Raw genomic sequence first — 14,268 nt, 5'->3', positions numbered from 1 at the left:
AAGGAAAAATAGTGGCGGAGATAATGAAATAATCGAGAGAAGGATGGATGAAGAGAGACCTAACCCCAGGGGAAGAGGGAAATGGAGAACCACACAAAATTGTCGCTATCATTTCAACACACACACACACACACACACACACACCCCTGTACATATATATATATATATATATATATATATATATATATATATATATATATATATATATATATATATATATATATATATTCTTCTTTCAAACTATTCGCCATTTCCCGCATTAGCGAGGTAGCGTTAAGAACAGAGAACTGGGCCTTTGAGGGAATATCCTCACCTGGCCTCCTTCTCTGTTCCTTCTTTTGGAAAATTAAAAAAAAATGATGAGAGGGGAGGATTTCCAGCCCCCCGCTCCCTCCCCTTTTAGTCGCCTTCTACGACACGCAGGGAATACGTGGGAAGTATTCTTTCTCCCCTATCCCCAGGTATATATATATATTATTTATATTATATGTATATATATTAACTGGTAAAATATGTCTATGGAAACGACAGGAACATACACTCAAACAAAGGAAATAGATTTATGAATTTCAGAAAACTTTGTGGAAAAATTCATTTCAGGCTGACGTAGCGGAAGGAATAAATCTCTCATAAACAGAAACAAATTTCAGTAGGATAAAAAAAAAAAACTCTGGGAAGAAAATGCATCGAGAAAACTCAGCTGCATAAAAGTTGGAGAAACAATAATTTGGAGGATTTTAGTGGTGTATCGTGCGGAGGGTGGGGTGTGGGGGTGCCATTTGTGTTGGAGGTTTGGTAGGGTAGGGACGTGTTGGAGGAATGGGGGAAGTGTTTGAGATATGGAGGGGATTGGGAATGTTGGAGGAATTGTTGGTGTTGGGAAGTGTTCAAAAAAAATGGTGTGATGGGATGTTAGGGGAGTGGTGGGTTTCGAGGTGTGGTACAGTTGTGAATTAGTAGTGTTGGGGGTATGATATGGTAGTGGTGGGGCTGTGATGTTGTAGTAGTGGAGCTATGATGTGGTAGTGGAAGGAGAATACAGAATAAATAGTTTTGCCTTCACATGGGCCAGTGCTAAGTGCTCACCGCATACGCTTATAGGATCCGGTTGTCCTAATCTGTCACCCACAAAGGAACTAAACCTGACCTAACATCTCTGATCGTGTGAGGAAGAAGGAAGTGCTGGCTTTTGTTGGAGGTGGGAGGGAGACAGACTAATAAGAATGGGAAGGCAAGGAGGGAGTGAAGGAAGAGGGAAACAAATGGCTAAGGAGAGAGTAGCGGTTAAGAAAGAAGAAAATTAATGGAGAGAAATATGTTGCGAAAGTTGGTAGAGGAAGGAAGAGAGTGGTAAAGTTAGAATGGGACAATGGTGGAGACGAGGTTGGAGAAAGTGTGTCTATATCAGAGGAACGAAAAAGTATAATATAAAGCGAGAGAGTGAGGGATGGAGGTACTTGCAAGCCTATATTAGCCACGGAGCGAAGGAGATAATGGATCCAGAATACCCTCCTGGAACAGACTGGGATCGACTAGGAATTGGATTGATGGGAACGAATGAGGTATCGACTTGTGGGAACACCCGGTCTGAAAACCTGCGAAACAGCAGAGGACTGAGAGTAATCCCTAGAACACCGCAGTTCTTATGTTAGAAATAGTGACTGCAGCTGTGGCAAGAGATGAAGATTTTATAGACAAATAGATGCCAGCAACACTCAACACGCGGTAGACTGGAGCCAATGTGGTCTTTTGGTGGGTTTGGAAGAAGCTGTTTATTGTTGATAGTTACCAGGAAGAAAACATAGAATTTAACCTCTGAGTACGATGGCATGATCCTTAAGCTAGACTTTAAAGTATTGGCCTTGAGGGTCAGGCCAAAGACAAAGCAATTATACTCAAGGTTAGTATTGTCGTGCGTAGGAGTCGTTCTCCCTTGCACTAAGGGTTACGGCAAGTAGTTGAGTGACGTACCTGGAGAGGTAGAGGCCTTTGAGTTTGTCTGGCGAGGCACACTGGATGTCGGGCGCAGCCAGGGAAGTGTTGGAGGAACTGAGCAGCGCCGCCAGCCACCGAATGGAACAGTTGCACACAAGCCTGTTGTCGCGGAGATCGAGGCGCACCAGCGATCCCCAAGGCATACTGGATTCGGGTACACTCTGGAGGCTATTGGCACGGAGGTCGAGGGTGTGGAGGCGAGGAAGGGAGGTCAACAATCCCTCCGGTAGGTGCCGTATCAAAGGGTTATGAGAAATGGTCAGCTGCTGGAGATTGACGCAGAAGCTGAGGGCATCCGGATGAAGAGAGGCTAAGCGCGGACACCGAGAAATTTCGAGGGTAGTCAGGCGACTTAGGCTTCGAAATGATCCCGCGTCCACTGTTGTGAAGTTGTTCTTACTGAGGATGAGAGAATCGAGCATGTGCAGGGAGGAAAGCGTAGTCACTGGTACCTCTCGCAGCAGATTATCATTGAGATTGAGTTTCTGCATTTTTGGAAGGCGATGAAAGGCTGCGTCTGCGATGAAATCGATGTTGTTTGTTTCTAGCGAAAGGGTCGTCAGCGCTTCAGTAGTGAAGGTGTCGGAGTCGAGGCGGGTAAGGCGGTTACGACACAGATGAAGAGCTTTGAGAGCCTGCAGGTCTTCCAGCGCCGCTGACGGAACATGGCGGAAGTAGTTGTCACACAGGTCGAGAACGTGAAGATTGTGAAGGCCACGGAAGGTGTTCTCCGCCAAGAGATGCAACTTGTTGTGCGCCAGCAGGAGTACCGTCAGGTGGGGCATGTCAGCCAACACACCGGGAGGCAGGTCAGTCATCCCATTATGATTCAGGTCCAGTAGGTTGAGGGACTCGAGGCCTAAGAAGGCCCCTGGAGACAAGTTGGTGAAGTTATTGTGGGCGAGGCGAAGTTCCCGTAGCCGCTCCTGCTCCACGAGATTACCTGTGCCTAGGGAAGTCAGGACGTTGTGGGACAGGTCGAGCTCCTCAAGCCGAGTGAAGAAAACCAGGGACTGAGCGATGGAGCTGATGATGTTGTGGGCCAGGTTAAGGCGACGAAGGCCAGGGTTGAAGAGTATGGGCACCACATTGATGCCCACGCCCACACAACGAGCGCTGGGCACACTGTCATCACAGTTACACCCGGGTGCGCAAAACGCCCGCGTCACGCCTACAAGGCACGCCCACACCACCCACCACGCTAACATCTCTGCAATTGTGAGGAGAAACTGATTAAGAAATGAGTTAGTTGATTGTGAACTCACTAAATACAGTCCACAAAACTTAGTATTCACCAAAAAATGATTTTTTCATGATGAATATATAAACTTATTCATGAAAATTTACTTTTTTTCTGGAGGTATGAATACATATTGATCATCCCAGTTACCTCTGAAAGTGTGGTCTGTGTGGAAAGTCTATAATTTACCTTAAAGGGTATATTTCCCATTTTGGAAACAGATTAAAGATTCAAGGTAATTATCAAGATGCAATTAGCACTACAGAGACAAACTTCCGCTTTAAAAATGATTTCTCTCATAATTTAATAATCCTCTGCTGAGGAAATTATCCTCAGTTGATGAACTAATTATCTAGCAAAGAAATGATGTCCTTGAGAAGAACTAACCCTTTGATGAAGAACACATCTTTTGTTGGAGAACTTATCTCTTTCTGAAGAAATATTTTTGTGGTTGAGTGTTATAATTATATTCAGTTACAAGCCATACATTCAGGAACTGCCATTGCTGGAGTAACCCTGCACTGGAACGTCGATTCGGTACCACTACTGTTATGCCATCTCAGCAGGCCACGGAGAGAGAGAGAGAGAGAGAGAGAGAGAGAGAGAGAGAGAGAGAGAGAGAGAGAGAGAGGAGTGGGGTGATACTAGGAAGGACAGAGTCTTGGGAGAACTGTAGTAGGAGGTGACCTTGTGCAGTCATGTAAAGGGTAGTGGAAGTGGGAGATTGTGGGGTGAGGGTTGGGGGTTTAGTGGAAGTGGTGTTATTGGAGTTGGGGGTGGAGGCAGTGAAGGGGTAACATCTGTGAAGGAGGTACATATAGCGAGCCACCGCTGTAGCCTCCTTGATTTACAGCGTTCCTAAGTTTGGTCTTTCGGACTAAGTACTAATTTAGCGGCGTCTCGATAAACTAAACCTCCGAACTCCAAGCAGATCAGCTTCCATAGTGAGACTGCAAGTTCCCGGGGCAGTTTAGAGCACTACTTGGCTCAAGTTTGGTCGAGGCAGAGATAACAGTGTTCTACAGCAATGAACAGCGAGGGAACAGGTTCGACAATAACATACTGTGCTAAAGAGCAGGGGAACAGAGGGCGTCACTGGTAAACAAGAAGAGAAAGGAAGGCGACAATTAGTAACGGTGAAAACCAAGATTAAACTTAATATTTCCGTCATTACTCTAGTGAGCTGCTTGGGTATCCGAACTTCTAAGACCTAGGCCATCTGGACGTGACTGACTCCTCCCTCTCATAGCTTCTGTTTTTTAACACAGCCACTCGATGATTGACCGTTACGATCGCTCATTCTTTCCTCTGACATCGAAGCTGTGGAGTTCCACTTTTCGTCTTTCCTTTATTCCACAACCTTCCCAATTTCATGTATCTGATTTGTTTTCGACTGAGGAACATACAGTTTATGTCTCTATTTGCTGTGATATATCATTTTACCTTTTACTGATATGACATCAGCTGGGTAAGTACTTTTGTCTGTTCCATAACGGATTGTACAGAAAAGAACAGAAAATAGTGTGGAGGGTCAACAACAGGAGAACGTTACTCAACAGCATTTATAATGGAGAACGCCAGTAATACAAGAAGAAACGGTACTCTTCTATAATGAACACCTGAAGAACTGTCGCCAGTATCTTGTAGATACGAACAGCAAGAGAACAGAAAACTACAGCAGTACATAGGAAGCTCTGTACTTCATTGAACAGCGAGAGGAAAGAAGCTGACCAGGATCATAGAATATTCTTATCAGCGAAGTAACGCCTTTGCTAGCAAGCGAGAGGGAAACGTAGAGTAAGAGGAAGAGGAAGAAGAAGCAAAGTCAAGAATGTGTATAGAAGGAAAATGAAGGAAAAAAAAGAAATAGATGAGGAAGAGACAGAGACGGATATGTATTATCATGATATAACACCAGGACCCCTTTTGACGGGGCTTCTGCAGCATCGAGGTTGCGCTTCACTCAGGAGTAAGAAAATGAAGGTCTCCTCAGAAGAGAGAGGGTCCTTGACAAGTCTGTACTCCTTTCCGTCCGATGAGGATGATACAGACTTGCCGAAGGTGACTTCCCTCTCTAGATGTAACCACTTACAGGTTGAGTCCGGCAACGCCGAAGGAAAGAGAGAGAGAGAGAGAGAGAGAGAGAGAGAGAGAGAGAGAGGCAGCAACTAGGAGAGGGCAGAGGAAGGAATAAAATCAATGTGGCAGTTGTGGATCAAGAGGACCCGCCCACACCATGTTGCTCCAACACAACCACCAATACTTCTCCCTCATTCCCATGTTATAGCATTAAGGCCTCCAACACAGCACCAACACTCCTTTGTCATGTTCTAGCCACAAAATCAAGGCCTCCAACACAACACCAACACATCTCCCTCAGATTCTGACCATAAGGTCAACACCACACCAACACTCCTCCCTCAGGTTTCAGCCATAGCACTGAAGCTTCAACATATCCTTGTCTTTGCATGCAGACAACAGCATACAACACCATATCATTTACCCATATGCTCTTTAACATAACCGTAAGTCCCTCTGACATATAACTTTCAAAGTCCCATTATCCCGAACCAACAAACGGAGCAATATGAGGAACTATTGAAAAGCTCCGAAGAATTTGAAACACTAACGCCCCTTAAACCTCTTAAAAAAATCGCTACTCTAGTCAGGCACAAAATTCTTTCGATATGTCTCTGGTTCCTTTTGATATACCTTCAAAATGCCGATGATGTAAAACTCTGCATTATAGATATAGGACTGACACATTCCAGCATAGCACAAGAACGATGTCACAAGCTTTGAAAGAAGCTTTGAAACCCCCGTGTTCAACACTAAAAGCTTTTGATATTATACTAACACCTGTTATTTATAATGTGTTACTATTGATCTGCTATCTTGCCCGCTCTGACAACTCGATTATAGTAAGGGTTGAGCATCCTAAATCCGAAATACTCCAAAGTCCATTTTTTCACTGTATTAATGGTATTTCATATTTTCCCCTTTTTGCTGTTAAGTAGTTATGTGTGAATAAGTATGAGAAAATGATTGCATATCAGCAGTATATAAAATCAGTGTCAGGAATCAAGGTGATGCCAAACAACCACATTTTGGCCACAGGGTCGGCAGAAGTTGTTACACTTTAGCTTTTTGATAGTTCACTGTCATACAAAGTTTGCTTCATGCGCAAAATTATTAAGAATATTGTATAAACTACCTTCAGGCTGTGTGTATAAGGTGTATATGAAACATGAATGGATTTTGTGTTCAGACTTCGGTCCCGTTACCAAGGTATCTCATTATGTATATGCAAATATTTCGGAATCCGAAAAAAATCCAAAATCCGAAACATTTTTGGTTCCGGGCATTTCTGATGAGATACTCGATATATATATATATATATATATATATATATATATATATATATATATATATATATATATATATATAAACATGATAATATATATACACATATGAATTTAATATCAGTTTGATATAATACATTTTACTGGTGCTTAAGCAATGACGTTGCTTCGAATCAGAAGTGAAACTTTGAACTTATTGTGTAGAAAGTGGATAGACGCACATTTAATGTTTGCAAGTGTAGAATCTAAGCTGGTGAATTTTAACATGTTGCCGCCTTGACAGATGAAGAGCGTCTAGTGGAAAGATTTCCAATAAAATTCATTGGAAAACAGTGAGGATATTCCCTAAAGTTACACTTGCTGAAGATGATCATTGGCTGGCAGGAGATCCCCCAGGACGAGAGATTTTGGTTATCTCGAGTAACTGTCGAACCAACAGTCGATAACCATTCAAATCGATAACATAACTGGAATGTATGATACTATGCTGCCGAGACTGACATTTCTGAAGTGTTACCATCCCGTCAACACACTGGCAACATAACTGGAGTGTTATTATTCTGCCAGCAGACTGACAGTATTTCTGAAATGTTACAACCCTACCAACATGCTGACAACATAACTAAAGTGTTGCTGTCCTGCCAACAGACTGGCAACATAACTGCCAACGGAAACTGAGTTAGTTTGTCCTTTGAAATAGAGAAACGAAAGGATATTATCATAGACTTCAGCTATGGACAGAAGTCTTTATCGAGGCCAAGCCTTCAGCGACAGAACAGAACAAAAGATATATATATATATATATATATATATATATATATATATATATATATATATATATATATATATATATATATATATATAAATATATATATATATAAGAGAGAGAGAGAGAGAGAGAGAGAGAGAGAGAGAGAGAGAGAGAGAGAGAGAGAGAGAGATCTAGGAATTTTTGAGGTCAGAAGTATGCTTTAATAACTGTTCAGTTTGTCTCGGCTTGTGCATACATGAGAAGATAAAAGATTCAGCGTCTTCCACGGTTTTGCAGCAGCTAACTCGACTGCACAGGAGAAGCGAAACATGCTGAGAAGATATTGTGCCAAACTACGTAAGGGACTTGAGCCAGATATTACTACAATACTGCTGCTAGCAGTAAAGAAAATTTTATTTTTGAAGTAGTTAAACGAAATTCAGAAAGTTAGTTAATTTACTCACTGAGATGACAGCCTAGACCACAAACCACAACTGTCGTAGTTATATAGCACGTACCACCACATAGTCCCTTCGATTAGGAAAAATAACATGGCCAGCCTGATAAAATTAAACCCCATAAAACAATATATTCTCATTTTCATTCACTTGAGTTCTGACGACAAAGTACTACTGCAGAGGAAAAAAGTGTCATCCCACCTGGATATACGAAGATGTATATTGAAAAATGAGAACGCTGGTAACACCGAATGAAAACTGAATAGAGAGAAAATCATGGTATTGAAAAATGGCACGTCGGGTTCATGTTGTACATAGACAACTGATTGTTTTTCTGAATATTGTTAAGCGAAGCATTATGGGGATGTAAACACACTTGGACATGTTGATGATCTGATATAATGGTTGTTGAGCAGGAGGATGTGCCAAGAACAGAGGAAGTGAGTAGAAGAAGGGCTCAAGAGGTACCACCACTGGTGGAGGGCGAGTCTTTGAGTGGTTCAGAAGGAAGTGAGAGGACTTTGGCGAGGCAGGGTGACGTCTCTGGGACAGACATAGGAAAGGTCCTGGATGAGGCAGGTGAGAAGTTTTGGGAGAGATGAAAGTTAGAGGTCTTGAGGATTACAGGTGAGAGATCTTGGGAGACGTAGTTGAAGGTAATGCCGAGATTGTCCGTTGAGGAAGGTAATGCTAAACAAATCATTGTGCAGCATCGATGTAATTCATGACAATGTTGTCAGAATGTTGAACGTTTAGGATAACAGGAAAAAAAAAAGTTGAACGTTAACTGCTGTAAATAATTTCTGCTTGACTTGTTTTTGTAAATAGTTCCACCACTCGGCATAAGTTAGAAGGACGAATATTCGCGATCAGATGTTTTTAGTCAGGTGAGATATTTTGATGATATGTATTTCATTCAATATCTTATCTAGTAATCATTCATGGCCGTCTGCTTCATGCCCTTTCACCTGCATATCAAAGGTAAAAAGATTGCAAAAACTATGACTAAAAACATCTGATCGCGAATATATATATATATATATATATATATATATATATATATATATATATATATATATATATATATATATATATATATATATATTCCTTTATTATACTTTGTCGCTGTCTCCCGCGTTAGCGAGGTAGCGCAAGGAAACAGACGAAAGAATGGCCCAACCCACCCACATACACATGTATATACATACATGTCCACACACGCACATATACATACCTATACATTTCAACGTATACATATAAATACATACACAGACATATACATATATACTCATGTACATAATTCATACTTGCTGCCTTTATTCATTTCCATTGCCACCCTGCCACACATGAAATGACAACTCCCTTCCCCCGCACGCGCGCAAGGTAGCGCTAGGAAAAGACAGCAAAGGCCACATTCGTTCACACTCAGTCTCTAACTGTCATGTATAATGCACCGAAACCACAGCTCCCTTCCTACATCCAGGCCCCACAAAACTCTCCATGGTTTACCCCAGACGCTTCACATGCCCTGGTTCAATCCACTGACAGCACGTCCACCCCGTTATACCACATCGTTCCAATTCACTCTATTACTTGCACGCCTTTCACCCTCCTGTATGTTCAGGCCCCGATCGCTCAAACTCTTTTTCACTCCATCCTTCCACTTCCAATTTGGTCTCCCACTTCTCGTTCCCTCCACCTCTGACACATATATCCTCTTTGTCAATCTTTACTCACTCATTCTCTCCATGTGACCAAATCATTTCAATACACCCTCTTCTCCTCTCTCAACCACACTTTTTATTAACACACATCTCTCTTACCGTTTGATTACTTACTCGATCAAACCACCTCACACCGCATATTGTCCTCAAGCATCTCATTTCCCCCCTCCGCACAACCCTATCTATAGCCCACGCCTCGCAACCATATAACATTGTTGGAATCAATATTCCTTCAAACAAACCCATTTTTGCTTTTCGAGATAATGTTCTCGCCTTCCACACATTTTTCAACGCTCTTAGAACTTTCGCCCCCCTCCCCCACCCTGTGACTCACTTCCGCTTCCATGGTTCCATCCGCTGCCAAATCCACTCCCAGATATCTAAAGCACTTCACTTCTTCCAGTTTTTCTCCAATCAAACTTACCTCCCAATTGACTTGTCCCTCAACCCGACTGTACCTAATAACCTGGCCCCTTGTTCACATTTGCTCTCAGCTTTCTTCTTTCACACACTTTACCACAGTGAAAAGCTTCTGCAGTTTCTCACCCGAATCAGCCACCAGCGCTGTATCATCAGCGAACAACAGCTGACTCACTTCCCAAGCCCTCTCATCCACAACAGACTGCATACTTGCCCCTCTTTCCAAAACTCTTGCATTCACCTCCCTAACAACCCCATCCATAAAGAAATTAAACAACCATGGAGACATCACGCACCCCTGCCGCAAACCGACATTCACTGAGAACCAATCACTTTCCTCTCTTCCTACACTGGTACACATGCCTAACATCCTTGATAAAAACTTTTCACTACTTCTAGCAACATGCCTCCCACACCATATACTCTTAATACCTTCCACAGAGCATCTCTATCAACTCTATCATATTCCCTCTCCAGATCCATAAATGGTACATGCAAATCCATTTGTTTTTCTAAGTATTTCTCACATACATTCTTCAAAGCAAACACCTGATCCACACATCTACCACTTCTGAAACCACACTGCTCTTCCCCAATCTGATGCTCTGTACATGCCTTCACCCTCTCAATCAATACCCTCCCATATGATTTTCCAAGAATACTCAACAAACTTATACCTCTGTAATTTGAACACTCACCTTTATCCCATTTGCCTTTGTACAATGGTACTATGCATGCATTCCGTCAATCCTAAGGCACTTCACCATGATCCATACATACATTGAATATCCTCACTAACCAGTCAACAACACAGTCACCCCCTTTTATAATAAATTCCACTGCAATACCATCCAAACCCTCTGCCTTGCCGGCTTTCATCTTCCGCAAAGCTTTCACTACCTCCTCTCTGTTTACCAAATCATTCTCCCTGACCCTCACTTTATTTTCATACTATTCGCCATATCCTGCATTAGCGAGGTAGCGTTTAGAACAGAGGACTGAACCTTTGAGGGAATATCCTCACTAGGCCCTTTGTTTGTTCCTTCTTTATGAAAATTGAAAACGAGAAAGGAGAATTTCCAGCCCCCCGCTTCCTCCCCTTTTAGTCGCCTTCTACGACATATGTATAAGGCAGGTAACCAGTTTATCGCCCACCCCTTAAGGGAGGATGAATTGCTGGATTGACAGTGGCCCGGCTGTTGCAGCCAGGTTTCGAACCTATGCATTCGATCCGAGCGGCCCGTGATTGCGTCATGGTCAGCGTCCGTGGACCACGGAGGTTCATGCTGTTGGCTTTGATGAAAGGTTATTTTTCAAGATCAACAATAAATAAAGCTGTTTGATTTGTTGATGCTAAGCTCACGGGAGAATTTTAACAAAAATATATATCATTTATTGACTGACGTAAGCGGTTTAGTATTTTCCTTTTATTTATAGATTCATCAGCTTTGCCTGCTGTTGGTAAAAATTCTGCATTGAAAATGGGAAAAATGAAGATTTTAACCTACGATTTTGTCATTCTGTAGACTACTATCTGCATCGGAGTATAGCGGATGCAACCCGTGGGAGGGAGATATGTGTAACCCCAGGTCCGTCAGGGACTGTGTTTTTACCTGCAGAGGCATTGGTCACGCAGGTAATGATTCAGTACTCGTGTAAGGAAGCAATGAAAAAGTGCCTCAAGGTCAGTCCGTGTGTCTTCAGCAGACATTTGTGAAAAAGGTCAAACTCATCTGTCATAAAGATGATCAAATAGTGACGTATATAAAGATAATTATATGTTGACGTATATCTATGAAGATACGAGGAAATGAGAATGTACTCGAGATGTGGAGGCATGAATATAGAAAGACACTCTCCTCTGAAAAGGTGCTTAAAACAGTGTGATAGTAAATAACCCTGGTTTAAAGATCACCAAGTGAGGTTAAATGAAGAAATCTTAAACAAAAAATGAAGCATTATTTTTAACTCTGCTCCTTAATAGCCGAGTTTGCACCCATAATGGGAAAATAAGCAGAAAAGTTAATACAGAACCCATAAGATTACTGTAGACCGAAAGACTTTCAAGTTTATTAGGCTGTAACTAACTTTCAAATCAAGACCAGAGTTGATTCTATGAAGAAAATAACTAGTACCTTGTTGCAGATATCTTCCTTATTATCTTTACAGGTTAAATAAGAGAACTTGTCCTTTACGTTGACCTTTGTCAATAAAAATGGACCGACTGGTTATTACTCCAGAGGGAATGAGGACGATCAGCTTAAAGATTGACAATACACCAGGGCGTGGGAAAGCCCCAGCACAAAGCTCTCAGTGAGAGTTGACTTCGTGTCTAAATTCCCCATTTCTGTAATTTCCGAACCCTCAGGGGAAAGATGAAATATTAACCTGTTTATAAATGAATGCAATACTGAAGTTTTCAGGTATACAGAAATTAATAAGTACCAAAATACAAAGCTTTAGGACAAAATGACTTAAAAAATGAGGAAACCCAGAGTGCAAGAATTATGTATTGTGTTATGAAAGTATGATTTTGAAAAGAAGAAAAGAAAAAGGAAAAGTGGTTTTAAGAAGAGTGAAGCACAACATTACAGTTGTTTCAGCTTAGGAGACGTGGCTTCTAAGGCAAATGCATTGTTATTATTCAATGTGATTGTTTTAAGCGGCTGACTACAGTTACGTTCCAGGAACGGGAATGTCAAACTAGCAATATCTCTTTGGAATAGATGAACCTGACAGAAACTCGATGACGTTTGTATCAGTGACAGAAAACAAGTTTGGTACAGATACTGAAACAGCTAATTTGAAAGGCTACACGTGGCGTCCTGTAGGTCTCGGTTTTGGAACCGCTTCTGTTTAATTTTATAACAGAGGCCTACCAGACATTATGAGCAGTGAAACCACATATGTATTTTCGCAGGTCGAGTTGAAGTATTTTAGATAATTTTAGAATGATAAATGTAAACTTCTGCAGAATGATATGATACATATGTTAAGAGATACAACTGAATGTAAATTGTACTTCCGACCCTAAAGATCAAAATTTATATAAAAAAGTCGACTTTTTGATACGAGAAGACACTCATACAAATCGAGAAATAAGGAATCGGATAAAGACACTAAGGCTTTCATAGCCCATGATCTGTAAAGAATTCGATATTAATGATGCAAATTTTCAGATACCTTTTGAAATATAATGATGCAACTAGTTACAGTTGTAGCGCCATCTGCAGTGGTCAGCTGCAGTCTCCTTTCCATACAACATTCACAAGTCTTAAGAATGTTGAAAAGAAAGGACCTTAAAGTGATTAAGTTTTTGGAACGGGTTCTTTTTCGCGGTCTGAATATTTAGAAATTCATGAGTTATATATGTTGACTCTCTCGAGTATATATATATATATATATATATATATATATATATATATATATATATATATGTATGTATATATATACTTTTTTTTAGTTTTCCAAAAGAAGGAACAGAGGACGCCAGGTGAGGATATTCCAAAAAAGGCCCAGTCCTCTGTTCCTAACGCTACCTCGCTAACGCGGGAAATGGCGAATAGTTTAAGAGAAAGAAAAAAGAATATATATATATATATATATATATATATATATATATATATATATATATATATATATATATATATATATATATATATATATATATATATATACTAATCTGTCCACCCATTCACTTATCGCCCTGTTCATCACAATCATCTATTCTCTAACAGTGTTGATACATGCTGACCTCCTTTAAAGTGAGGTCACAGCCAGACCCGCTCACTCGACCTGCCGCCAGCAGGACACATATCGATCTGAAGGGATACACATCTATGCCTGGGTGATACATGCTGGCCGGGGGAACGTGTCTCTCCTGACCTTCGCTAGCAGTGCCCCTTTAGCAGGCTCACTTTTGTACGCGTTTGAAAAATATAAAGATAAATGAATAAAGACATTAATATATATATATATATATATATATATATATATATACAGAGAGAGAGAGAGAGAGAGAGAGAGAGAGAGAGAGAGAGAGAGAGAGAGAGAGAGATCTGAAAAGAATGATTACTGATTTTCGGAAATGAGAGTAATCACCGAAATCTTCAGCAGATAAGGGTAATGATAAGAAGATAACAAGATACTGGTAACAATGATAATTTCGATTGGTAACATTGATCGTAATAATGATGATGATAATGATGATGATAATTATAATGATAGTAATATCCATCTAAATCTAAGCAAAGAAAAAACTAAAAAGTAAAAAGCTTGTCAAATAACTTCATCAGAAGGTATAAGAACCAGATAAGAG

General features: G+C 40.9%; 2 protein-coding genes across 3 annotated transcripts in view; one reads left to right on the top strand and one right to left on the bottom strand.

Moving 5' to 3' along the window:
- The window catches only part of sav (scaffold protein salvador), a 1,023,444-nt gene that overhangs the window by 296,756 nt on the left and 712,420 nt on the right, over positions 1-14,268 (top strand). The gene's annotated exons all lie outside the window — the stretch shown is intronic.
- Positions 1-14,268, bottom strand: part of LOC139761641 (uncharacterized) — a 54,793-nt gene that overhangs the window by 12,342 nt on the left and 28,183 nt on the right. For both annotated transcript variants that reach the window (XM_071685928.1, XM_071685929.1), the window contains one exon: positions 1,972-3,205. In XM_071685928.1, coding sequence (XP_071542029.1) covers positions 1,972-3,205 — 1,234 coding nt within the window. The remainder of the gene's footprint in view (positions 1-1,971; positions 3,206-14,268) is intronic.

The sequence above is a fragment of the Panulirus ornatus genome, chromosome 41 (genome assembly GCF_036320965.1).
Source record: "Panulirus ornatus isolate Po-2019 chromosome 41, ASM3632096v1, whole genome shotgun sequence".
NCBI classification, from domain to species: domain Eukaryota; kingdom Metazoa; phylum Arthropoda; class Malacostraca; order Decapoda; family Palinuridae; genus Panulirus; species Panulirus ornatus.
The sequence above is the reverse complement of the archived record's forward strand: the minus strand, read 5'-3'. Positions and strand labels throughout refer to the sequence as shown.